Source organism: Polyergus mexicanus, unplaced genomic scaffold, assembly GCF_030449975.1.
Source record: "Polyergus mexicanus isolate NDT 795.1 unplaced genomic scaffold, iyPolMexi1.0 SCAF_18, whole genome shotgun sequence".
Classification (NCBI taxonomy): domain Eukaryota; kingdom Metazoa; phylum Arthropoda; class Insecta; order Hymenoptera; family Formicidae; genus Polyergus; species Polyergus mexicanus.
Genome location: NW_027223338.1, coordinates 475,699 through 489,029, shown reverse-complemented (window position 1 = coordinate 489,029; position 13,331 = coordinate 475,699). Strand labels below are relative to the sequence as shown.

The 13,331-nt window shown below is 40.2% G+C and overlaps 2 protein-coding genes across 11 annotated transcripts in view; one reads left to right on the top strand and one right to left on the bottom strand.

Annotated features, from left to right (window-relative positions):
* Positions 1-13,331, bottom strand: part of LOC138941272 (glucose dehydrogenase [FAD, quinone]) — a 266,478-nt gene that overhangs the window by 38,574 nt on the left and 214,573 nt on the right. The gene's annotated exons all lie outside the window — the stretch shown is intronic.
* Positions 1-13,331, top strand: part of LOC138941271 (kin of IRRE-like protein 1) — a 347,460-nt gene that overhangs the window by 139,438 nt on the left and 194,691 nt on the right. Inside the window, exon 1 of one of the 10 annotated variants that reach the window (XM_070310777.1) lies at positions 83-700. The exons of the other annotated variants lie outside the window; for them this stretch is intronic. Coding sequence (XP_070166878.1) covers positions 649-700 — 52 coding nt within the window. The 5' untranslated portion in view covers positions 83-648. Of the gene's footprint in view, positions 1-82; positions 701-13,331 lie in introns of those variants that run through there. 10 annotated transcript variants of the gene reach the window in all.

The window sequence follows — 13,331 nt, the reverse complement described above, 5'->3', positions numbered from 1 at the left end:
TGCGTTGAAAATATAAGCGCGTCACGTTCGACACGTTTCTGCTTTAATATTCTTTAATATTGTTTTCAAATGTAATCCTTTTTTCAGAGTTATATTCACAATTTCATAAATCGAGATCGCAAATGAGCGTCGCTCGAGCCAGTTTGATTTATCTCGCGCAGGATTTTTCGCGTACGGTTTATTTCTCGGAAGAGACGCGCTCGCTCCTTTTCCTGGAACGGATATTCGACGACGCGTTCCCCCCTCCCCATCTACTACTACTCGACCTGCCTAAATTTTCCGTAACCGTTACAGTAACCGTCGTATTGCATTAGCTGCGAGATTGAAATATTCTTTCCGTATTTCTCGCCTTTTTTTATCCATCACAAGTTTATCCCGTGTATAAAGTGGATGTCGCGAGTATCGGGAATGTCGATTAGAATCACGGAAAATCGTCTCCGTCCATTTATTAATACGCGATTATATGTTCTTTCATGTTTATAATCGACATGGAAATAATTTTACCGCGTCATTGCATATGGCGGATTTTGGACTACGAGTGAAATAGTGATTATGAGAATAGTGATTATGCATGAGTGGACAAATTGATAGACTGTCTCGTCTCAATTTAAAGCGAAGGGAGCAACCGGAAACGGAAGGGATCTCGTGATGATCGAAGATGCAAAAAGAAGTGAGACATGCAAGGGCGGTGCATGGGTCGGTCAGTAGAATTTATTATTAAACATTTAAAATTGTCAATATAATTTTTAGTTTATGGAAACAATAGTATTGAAAAATCGGGGTTTTTTTTTTTTATTAATGATTTATAGCTCATGTATAAATATTTAGAATTATAACTGACCATATTATCTTTGCCTTGATTATTTCTATTATTCGTCATTGATGATTACTGATGATTTCATAATTATAATCGTTGAGCGCATTAATTTTACTATTTTATTAGCATTCGAAATCATCATTAATACGATTACATTTTATTTAACTCTGATCACTCTGTAATCTTAACATCCTTAACGCGTCATTTTTAGAGAATGAAAATTATCAAACATGTGCATTAACAAAATTAATCATATAAATATTTAGAATTAAGACCATATTATTTTTGCCTTGATTATTTCTATTATTCGTCATTGATGATTACTGATGATTTCATAATTATAATCGTTGAGCGCATTAATTTTACTATTTTATTAGCATTCGAACTCGATCATTAATACGATTACATTTTATTTAACTCTGATCACTCTGTAATCTTAATATCCTTAACGCGTCATTTTTAGAGAATGAAAATTATCAAACATGTGCATTAACGAAATTAACAATATGCATGTCAATTTATTTTTTAATTTATGGAAACGATGATATTGAAAAATCAAGTTGTTTTTTGATTAATTATTTGTAATCTGATAATCATATAAATATTTAGAATTAAAACTGACCATATTATCTTTGCCTTGATTATTTCTATTATTCATCATTGATGATTATTAATGATTTCATAATTATAATCGTTGAGCGCATTAATTTTACTATTTTATTAGCATTCGAACTCGATCATTAATACGATTACATTTTATTTAACTCTGATCACTCTGTAATCTTAACATATATCTTTAACGCGTCATTCTTAAAAAAGCAAGAGGAGCAACAAATTCAGTTTCTTATATATATTTCGATAGTACATCGTCCACAGATTATTTTAATACCAAAAACATGCGAGCAACAAATTCTTTTAGTTAGTTTATATAATATAATAGCGCGTCGTATAGGGTCCGCGGCGACAAAGTATCGATTTTTAATACTTTAAGACGAGCAACAAATTCAGTTTCTCATATATTTCGACAGTATATTGTCCACAGATTATTTCAGTACCAAATACATGCGAGCGATACATTTTTTTATTTACTTTTACTTCGCGCAAGTGAATGGTACGGCGCGGCGAGACTGAATATATAGTGGTATTAATTAAATAATATACTTTTTTAAAAATATTTTTATGTTATTTTAGAGCAACAAAATAGCAACAAATTCTGGTGTATTTTATTTTTTGATTCGAGCTTTATATATATTTTTTTCACTATGGGGGGGGCTGGCTTAATGTCAAGCTAGCACCCCCCACTTTGAATGTAAATTCCTGCTAAACGGTTTGAGCAACAAAATTCGGACTACGGCAACTAATTAGCACATAATTAGCACTAAATTATTTGATGTATTTGATTTAATTTGGCGTTGGTGGGGGGGCTAACTTAATATGGGTCGTATATGCAACGGTTACACGAGCGCTTCGACGTCTACTCTGCACTTTGAAGCTATTATTGTGAACCGAAAGATGTTTGATGTTTTAATAGAACAGTTTTGTTCCAGTTATGTTTCCCATATAAAGCAGCATTATCGCTTATGTGAAGTACAATAAGATAGATTAATTATATTTTAATTTTATAACGATTATAAATTTTACATCGATTACAATTTACGAATGTATAAAATATTGTAGAAGCTCGATTTGAACACATGTCACTTTTTTTCCTATTGTTTAAAATGGTTATCTGTATAATAATTAGCGTAATTATAAACACGAACGGTTGAAGTTGCCTATTAACCTATCGGAGCCGCAACGATCGAATGGAAGTTTCGCCGGTTATACCGTATGGGTTTCGATTAGTAGGCGATTAAACCTAATCGCGAAACTCGAAACGCGGCTCGCGGGCGCTCGTTGCGACTTAAAGCTCTTTTAATGACGGAAGAGGAGAAATTACGCGCTCTCTGTACATCCAGCTGATGTGGGTTAACGAGCGCGAGAGGCGCGAGGTATCGCGCTTCGGATCTGAAAAGTACGGAAGAGCAATTCGAGGTTATAAAAGTTATGGGCCCTCCGGGGTGGGATCTCTTTCCCGGGCGTGGATTTTCAGGATCAACGATGCGCCGTCCGTCGTACTCCCGGACTTACATAGATCCGGCCGAAGCTTCCCGGAGACGAAGATCGCGTAACAAAAAGAGTCTTCCAACTGTTATCTCTCTTTAGCAAGATCGTGTCGTCTCGATAGCGCGCTGTCACCCAATCACGCTAACATTTCGCGACAAAAATTCCAAGGATTTGCTCTCGGGAATGTCTAAAAATGCGCGAATTACGTAAAATAGCTGTTTAATATCAACATTGTTGAGAAAGCATAGTAAATTCTCTAGAATAGCTCCTTGAAGAATTTTAATGACTATCAAAACGATAAAAGGAAAAATAAAAGGGATGCTCTGGCGATTTTTCAGATTTTTCTCCAGATTCCCATCGAGTGGAGATTTTTTTTATTTTTTATAGCTCACAATCGTTTTCCAGTGACGATGATCTGATGGTTCAGTTATAAGGAATTTCGCAAATATAAATCTTTCGCTTGTCAAAATATTATCTTAAAATTCTCTCTCCCTTTCTTTATATTTTAATCTCGCCCAACAACAATCTCGAGTAATCGGTTCTCTGTAATTTTGCTAATTACTCACGGATTATCCCGTTAGCTCTCTCGCTGGCAAGAAAGCGCCGACCGCGCGTCATCCCACCGGTCGATCGATCAATACGCAAAACGCGTGTCGAAAACGGAGATCCTCGAATCGGACGATCCTCTATCGCGTGGCGGTAGTAGATTCGCGATAACTCCGAACATGCAATTACCGTCGAAGTGGATTTCTCGACTAGTCCTCCTCCTCCCGCTCCCCCCCCCTTCTCACCCCCGTCCGCTACCTCTATCCGCCCGCTCTATCCATGCTCGAGAGGTGGAATGTACCGAGCACTTCACTCGTCTGGCTCTTTGGCTCGTAGATTCGAATTCAAATTTGCGAGAGCCTCCCTTATCCCCACTTTGACCGTTGGCGTTTCTCCCCTACGGTTTCCACTTGCAATACCAATGATGCCAATCGCATCCGCCAGTGGCTCCCGGCCGGAAATAATTGTCGATCTTTCGCGCGTTTCCCGTTGGCCAACAGGGGGCAAGGATGGGGGTGGGGTGGAGTGGGTGTGGGGGGAGTAGCATCTGAACGGCGCAGATTTTCGACGAGCGATACACGTTCAATTAAAGAGATGTTAATTAAAATATATATCGACATGGTTGGCGAACTCTGACATCGCCAGGGACCGATCAATTAAATTTTATCAATGACGCGTATTTGCGATTATAACGCGACTCTCAATTATAGCGCGATGAAATGAAGATCGGGTGGAAAGGGGAAACGATGCGGGTCAAACATACGCAGTGCGCGTGATAATTTTCGCTTCGACATCATTTCTCTCGTTATTTAATTATTCACATCTCGTTATTTTTCCTTTTTAAAATCGGAGTTTAAAAAAAATAGTCATACGCGACTAAAAACATTCGAGCATTCGCGTTTTGGGGACACGTTGAGGAAGAAAGTTTCAGGCGAACTCTCGATATGGATGGATTCTTAATCGAGCCGCTTGTGTGAGATTCGGGAGCTTTACTACGGCTGACGAGTTCGGGACCATTCCTTACTTATCCGAGAGACCTGACCTAACTCTAACCTTTAGTACTCTTTCCATAAAGCCGGGGAACGGCCTTCCGTACGGGGTTGTAACAAAGAGAGAGAGAGGGAAAGAAAGAGAACTTCGAACTACGATGGGTCTCAAAGTACGTCGTTTCCGCTCCCTTTCGCCGGCACGGCTCTCCCGCGTTGATGACCAAAGAGAGTAGAGATATGCACTTTGTGCTTACCCGACTACGTCTCCTCTTAGCCGCCGCATTTGCCTTTAAAACTGTCGAGAATTTACAACCCCCTTTGGTCGCGCCTCATGCGCCATTCTGGTGCATGTTTATTGCGAAACTCCCCCCCCTTTTCCACTTTTCTCCTAGTCGGGACTGTTAATACCCGTTAGAGCGGTGAAAACATTTACGGAATGGAAAGTGAGATACGTTAATGAAGGACCCGAAAGGTACTCGTTAAACCGGAACTTCACCAGTGGAAAATTTAAATGCTAGAGTGTAGAGAAGGAAGGGAGAAAGAGAGAGAAAGCGAAGTGGCAAAGATTAGACGGATTATTTCTGCCGCGGCGCGATTATAATTTCATCGGTTTTTCAGAAAATTAAAATTTTACTTGTACGTTTCTATCACACAGTTTTATCTGTTCTCTCTCTCTCTCTCTCTCTCTCTCTCTCTCTCTCTTTCTACGAAAATAGACAGGCGTATACAAATCAAGTTTTTAACAACTCGATTTTTAATATCCTTGACTTTGTTAAATCATTATGAATACTGCAGCGTTTATCCTTGTCGAGGAAACGCTGGAATTAGCTGAATTACGAAGTGCAGTAGTGTTGTTGTGCGACCGGATCCAGACATATGCAAGGCTCGTATAAATTTACTCGGAAATCGTGGACGATGTCTCAGCGAGGGGCAAAACACGATGTTCCTATCCATTCCTGACTGTTCGCGTTTTCCGGCGTCTCTCGACGCGCGCAAGGAGCCGCCGTAGATAAGGGTGGCGCGATACACAAAATTTTCCCCGCAACGACCGTCCTAATTTTCCTTCTCGTTCCTCCTGCCGATGCAATTCGATGCGTTCAAAGACGCAAAACGGTTACCGTAGAGAAATGGTACTTGTTGAGCCGCTTAATGGGTCCGGGAAAGTTGGTCCCGGCAATTTTTCACTCGGCCAAGTCCCCGAAACTTCATTCGATTTCCAGATTGCTCGACTTGTTCAAAGTTTGTCGCTGCTAAGAACCCGAGGACCAACATACCTCTCCCCTCCCCTCTCTCTCTCTCTCTCTCTCTCCCCCCCTTTTGTCCTCCTTCTCTCGCGCCCGCTGTTCTCTTTCGCCCACGTATGCTAAGATGCGACACCGTTCCTTGACGAAAACTTTCATCGTAGCTCGTTCCCGATGATTCTTACAAACTTGTTCGCTCGTCGGGAGAGACTCGCGTATGAACTCTGACCGAGGAGAGCGAGCAGGATCGGACGAGTACGACAATTACTTTGCGAAATTGCCTTCTTTTCGTTTTGAAACTGCTTCGTGAATTATTCGCGAGATTCCTGAAATTTATTCGAGATAACAATCGGGGAAGAGGCGTATTAATTCGAGTTTGATGCTTGTAAAGAAGTTGGTTTAACGTATAACAGCACATGCGGAACATATACATACATACATACATACACATACACACAGAAAATGACAGATGCAATTGTAACACGAAACACAAGATTAACCAGATTCTAGACGGTCGAGCCACGTGATGTGTGTCACCTATTTCAATTACAGTGTTTGATGCAAACTGCCGGTAATATCACGACTGTATCAAAGCTAAATCGAATTATGCGGGCTAAAGACACCAATTTCATACTATATCGATGATACGTCAAGTGTGCCTCGAAATGAGACGACGCACGCGTATCGTATACGACGTTGGGCGCCACGTCGATGCCGTAAGGATCATATCGGACATGAAATTTGCGCGCATTTAAGTTTCAAATCCTATTGCGTTAATCGACGCGGGAAAACTCGCGTCCCGCAAAGGGACGAAATATTTATCCGGGTGGGCGGGGGGAACCAACAAACTGAAAACGGATTCTCTAAAGTCCCGGTCGCGTCGGTGTGTGTCGTGTAACGAACGCGTAATTGCGTGCGCCGACCCTCCGGTAATTAAGCTTACCGGAGTGCCCCTTGATTATCACGGGGATTAGTCTGACGAGTCCTGACCGTTTCGTTTTGCGGGGCCAAGTCAAACGCGGTTACATTAATATCTCTCCTTACGATCCGACTGCAGGTAATCTATTGTATTATATTGCGTCGCGGATAAACGTGATTTGTAGAAAACGACATGTGATGTATTGAATAATCGATTGCTTTATTACAATTGAAATTGAATTGTTATTAAATATCAAGAATAATTGAGTATTATTGTAAGCACATTTTCGATTTTCTTTTTCAACCTGGTGTATAAAAACACATAAAAGGAACGAGAATAACAGTGTTTCTCTGAGAAAACGTAGCCTGCAATTAATTAATTACATATATTGATCACAGTGTGATGGAAGTATCGTGTAATAACATATCGTATAATTTTATATCTCAGCTGCATCACCGATTTCAAAAGGATTAATCCTATTAAAATTACAAGTACAGCCGATAAGATAATTAAATTTTCCGTACAACCCACTACGTACATGACAGTATTTAACAGTGAAAGGACCATGTACGTTGCTTCGGTCAAGATAGTCTCTATCGCTTCGACTATCTTTTTATTTCCTTATTATAATAATATATAATCACGCGTATGATTATACACTAGGTAAGACTTTTATTCTCAGAAACGTCGGATGGTTTATTTAATTCTCATTGCGTTAAAACAACGAAAAGTTATGTAAACAAAATATCGTCGTGGTAAATTGAAATCATTACCGGTAAAAATTCATAATGGCGCTAAAGATTTTCGTTTATAGCATGGGGCTTTAGTAGGAACATGTTTTTCAATAATCAATGGACTCGCTCAGTATAGAATGGAAATCGGTGAATCGGTCATAAATCACCGAAGAAATGATCGATTTCTTACTGCGTTTCTCGGTCACGTCGCCAATATTCTCGTTTATCGTACGAATTAGCTGGATGAAACTGACCGTCTCGCTCTCTCGAAGCTTCGCGTCGAACGCAGTCACGTAGATCGCGGCGCTTCCGTATATCAGGGCGCAAGAAATGGGGGTGGATGCCGGGGCGCTGGCTGATAGCGCCGGCTAGCAGGGAGCATGTTGAAAGCATTAGGAAGTTTCTTGCGGCCCTCGTCGGTAGAAATTAGAGGCAATCATTCTCGGCTTAACCGATGCACGGGTTCGAACCGAGGTTTTGCGCCGCGTCTCCCATCCCTCGAAGAATACCGAGCTGCTCATCCCTCTAATAATAACGGCAACCTCTCGCGAAATTCCTCGTCTCGGTTGCGAGACACCGCCGATTCTTTCGCGAATGTTGCACGCCGCGATATCGTTTCGTCGAATGTAAGACATTATCAATTTCTCTAACAAGTTATCGATATATACTCGAGCTATTCTATCTTATATACGAATATTTTTATAGCGTATTACTAGATTATTATTATTAGGATTTATTATTTATTTTAACAAAGCTATATTTTAATATTAATAGGATTATTATTTAGACATTTTTTCAGATACTTTCAAAAGTACAGAAAGATCTTTCTTTTTAGCAGAGGAGCAACTGGCAATGATATAAGTACATACAAGATATAAATAAAAGTGAGAAGATTTTTGATCCAAGTGTTTTGCATATTAATACACGACGTTAAAAGCAAGAAGGTCCCTCGACCATGCGCGATTTTAATGATTTATTTATTCTTTTCATACGCGATTCTTTTTGTAATGTATGTATGTCGATGGTATCTTTGGAACTGTTTTATTCGGATATTTCTTTTGCCGGTTAAGTTCGTCCACATAACGAGCTCGATTTCTCTTTAATTAAATACAATTCTATTTGCAGAGATCTATGCGGAGATCTTCCACTCCTCCGTATTAATTACGTTTGCTTTAAATCATCGGAATATAGTATTATTTTAACACAGAAATAACTTTATCTCGTTTTATTCATTATAGAGATGCTTAAATTATTTGTTCGACACAAGTTGTCGTAAAGAAAGCTATCTTATATTTCAAGCTAGATAAGTGTATGTATATTTTTCAGGAACATAAAAATGTGAATGTGTAATATCTTATTTTTAACACGTTTAATAATAAAATATCAGCTTTTCTTATTACATTCGGTATATCAAGTTGAATCATTAATACAATTTTAAGAGTTAATTAATGATGATAAGAATAAAAACTTATAACAAGGGAAATAAAATTTCCTGAATATTGACATCTGTATCGCAATAAAGGGGTTATCTTAATATTTGAAATTAATGAGCTTTAATTATATAACATAAAGTTTGCACGACTTTTCTTTTATCAAAATTAAAATGGTTCTTTCTTTTCTCGATGCATCCAAGATCGTTATGCATCTTGAACAGGTTTTTGTGTCCATCGTGTGAAAGAAGCTTTCGGGGAATAGATTGGCCGCGCGAGTAACGTTGAATAATCAACGTCACAAGTTTCAAAGTGCCTGTCCGAGTACCAACAAATGTCACAACCAATACAAGCGGGTCGTAATGTCGCGGTGACGCCGAAATGACGCGAGAACACCGGACGACGAAGCCGGAAATAAATGCCCGGTTGCGCTAAGGTAGATTACCGAGGTAGACTATCGGAGTGAAGGACACTCGAGTCCGCCTGTTACCGCACCCGGAAACGTGGAAAGCGTGAAAGATCGCCCGTTATCCCGCGCGAAAGTACTTTCCATTTAATCACGCGGCGGGGAGATCGGTGGTGGGAGGGGCGCGCACGCGGTCTGACTCTCGCCGGCGTTAATTGAATTAGAGAATGGAATTAAGTTAACAATTTCGTCCGAATAGCCCGACTTCTACGACCCGGGCAATTATCTGTAACCGACTCGTGCCGTGTACGTAGGTAGGTAGATAGGTGGGTAGAGATAGAGGGCTAACCCTAGATAGGAGCACGTCGTATTCTCGCGCGTTGTGCCGTTATTCGCGCCATATATCTTGCCCGCCTTAGAGAAGTCCCCCGTCCCCTCTCCCCTTCCGGTATTAAATAATCCGATAGCGTACTTTTAACGTGGTGCCGCGGTGCTGAGAATACCACCATGCGGCGCGATATATCGAAGAAGAGAAGAGGGAGAGGAAGAAGGAAAACGCATGCACGTCCGTATGTAGTACGTGCCGTATTGCCGTAGAGTAACAAGCACTTACGCTGATGAAATTACATTTGGAATTCCGCTGAAACTTGCGAGAGAGAAAAAAAGAGAGAGAGAGAGAGAGAGCGCAATCGTACGCGGCGATCTACCTAATCTCTTGTAGAAATGCATGCATAATATACATTCGTATACCGCAAATTCTGCGCGTTCTTTTTTTCCACGTCCTCTGATTTTGTTTACTTTTAATTATATCTCGTCCGTTCGCGAAATATCTCTCGTCCCATATAAAATTAGCCAAGGAGTGTTTGTCGAGATTCCGTGATATATTCCATATTTCTTCGCGTCAAAGCTATCGCGATTGCTATTACCATCGATTTAGGATAATTTTTCATATCGTTTGTCGTAAATTCTTGCGTATGAAAACGTATGTATTTTGTCACGTTACGAAATTATAGCCACATCACGTGGAAAGATACAAAATAATGCACGACGATCGCCAACATTATTACGTTTACTCCAGCAAGTCTGATATCGTTTTACTGTAACGGAAAGTCCGAAACATCTCACGTATAATATTTCATTATTAAATCGAAATTCATTGAAATTATACATTCAAATTGGAAAAAAAAAAAAAAAAAAAAAAAAAATTATCTCCCTCGCGTTATTCATTTATTTTGTTTCCTCTATATTTAAAAAAAAAAAACATCCATCTAAGAATAAATCTCTCTTAAATTTTAACAATATCCCTATATAAATAACAGCGTTCAACTATTTTGTCTGCATAAGAGATTCAAGTAGCTTGAGATAATATATTAATAGACGGATTACGTTGAATTTTTCTATACGATGTTGAAAACGGAACATGGGGCGATATTTAATTAAAAAAAAGTCTCAAATAGCCGGAATCGATCTCGAGCCTCGTAAAATCGATTTGTTTCAAGGAAACAAACACGGGGCAATGCTTGCGTGTTAAATGTCAAGAATAATTTACCGAAAACCGAAATGTACATCCCTAGCTCCCTTTCAAGTTGATTCAATACGCATGAAAATTGAACGATTGCACGAATGCGATGCGATGCGGCCGTCACGGCGCGGTTTCACGAATATCAAACGCGCGGATAAAATGCATATGTCGAGGCTTGATATTCGGCGCAAACACACGGGCTGTTTATACGATTGTTGTGCGTTACATCTGTACCGAATACGAATCGTGACGTTATCTCTGACGATGGAATTAATTATCGGAAAACGCCGGAGAGAGAGAGAGAGAGAGAGAAAGAGAGAGAAACGGTCAATTATTCGCGGTTTTAATTAGCATCGGCGCGTTTCTACAACTAATATCCGAATATTGTCTCGTTGTCAGATGCTGTCCCATTCATCGTACCTTATATCCCCGCAATATCCGCATTACATCGGACAACTCGTTGTCGTTGACACGGTTGTTGCAAAATTAAAAGCTATAACGTCACCTTTGGATTAATCGGTGGCGGAAACTGCCGCGTTATTTTCGTCAGGAAACGCGTCTTTCGCGCGGACAAAAACGAGATATATTCTATTAAAACGGTAGGCAACATTGGGCAGCAAGTTGCGCTGACGCGAATCGACTGTTATCGCGTGGCCGTAATAGCGGAACAAAACTTTTTAACGGTTCGGCCGTTGTCACTGAATCCGCGCGCGATCACTGAATCCGTGCGCGGAATTCATATTTGATGTTGTTTTGCCGGGAAAAAGCGGAAATATCAGTGGGTTACACGCGAGGGTGCATAGAGAGAGAAAGAGAGAGACGGGACATTTAGTGATCCGATTGATATTCCACTCTACGACATTGGGTAAAAATATTGAGCTTCTCTCTCTCTCTCTCTCTCTCTCTCTCTCTCTCTCTCTCTATCTATCTAATAAATCGAGCATTCTATCGGAAAGAAAATGATCAACATTTGCTGTTTCGATTGCTCATTGTTAATATATTGGCATCGTGATTTTTTTCGAATAAACGGAAAAGGCTACATAATTATGCGGAACGAGATGGAATTAAAGTCGAAAAAAGAAAAGAAAAATACAAGTGGAATGAAGCCTACAACGTACGGAGATCGTCATATTCGAATCAAGCGGGGTGGGGAGGGGGAGGGGGGTTTATCGCACTACCGGCCATTTCGTCGCGCTCTCGCTCTCTATGCAGTTGGATAGTAGGGAATAAAAGTGCACCGGCATCTTTGAATGCGAGCCGAGAGACGATCGTGTTTCTTCGGGGAAAACAAAATAATAAAGACGCGAGCCGGTGAGAACAAACAGGGGCTAAGCTCGTAGAATCGCCGATAAGCTACGCTCTGTGCGCCACTTGTATCGGGGAACGAGCACGTGGGTTCATTTGTCGGAATTTATTCCCGCTCTTAATCGTTCGAACTCGGCTGCAATTTTCTCGGACCAAATCTTTCCAGGAAATTCTTCGAAACTAGTGGAAGAAAGTAGTGCGATCGATCTATCTTAATGTACAATATATTGCGGGAACAAAAATAATCGTACGACTAGAGGAAAAAGATTTTTCTTATGCGAATTAAAACTTATTTGAAACGCAATTTAAATTTAGTAAATAATTTAATTAAATTTTTGAAAGCGTCACTTTAGAGGAATTTGTCCTTTCCTTCACGTTAATTTGTATTTATATTTATGAATTAATTAAATATTAATTGTATGTTTGTTCACTTTAATAATAGAAAAGGAAACGGTGAACCCTTTTAAAGAATATGTATAATAATTGCTTTAACAACTTGAGTGCGACTAAAATTCATTGTAACCGAATGTGGGATGTTTGCTGCGCGCAATCTGCGCCAGAACAGTCACAATAGGTGACATTATCAAGCACAGGATTTGTAGGTGGTTGTGCCATCGGTCCGGGAGTTTGGCCGCCTATCTACCTCGCTTCAGGTCGGATATTTGCTAGTTAAGTGACGGTATTGACGCATGCGACAAGCAAATACCAATATGCCCCGCCGTCGGACATCGTACATACATATCTATCAACTAGACGACGATCAAACAATTACATTCATTCGGAAGCCAGATTGTCAGATAAATTCGGTGACTGCGTTTCGCCGCGTTTTTGATACCGTTCCGCACCATATATTCTATTCTATTTTATCCTGGTTACGCGATAGAGAGAGAGAGAGAGAGAGAGAGAGAGAGAGAGAGAGAGAGAGAGAGAGAGAGAGGGAGAAACAAATACACATACACAGCGAATCGCGCTCTGCAAAAGTATTTTTACGTTCGTTCGCAACACGAAGAACAATAACGCGTATTGTTTCTGAATCTTTGAAAGAGAAAAGAAAAAGAAGTATGTTTTAAGGGTTTCTCTTTCGATCAAAGATAATCGCCGGATCGCGTCGTTTCGCGGAGGGAAACTTGGGGCGGGGGAAGGGGGGTGGGTGGGATTGTTAATAAGCGAGCGATAAAGAAAATCGCTTCTCGAAAATCGCTCGTATTACTAGTCCCGTGCGGTAAAAACTTTCCGAACGACGGCGACTACGGACTTTATGAATCTCGTAAGAAAGTTCGTTAAGCCACTTTCGGAACACATAATCCGACGAAAAT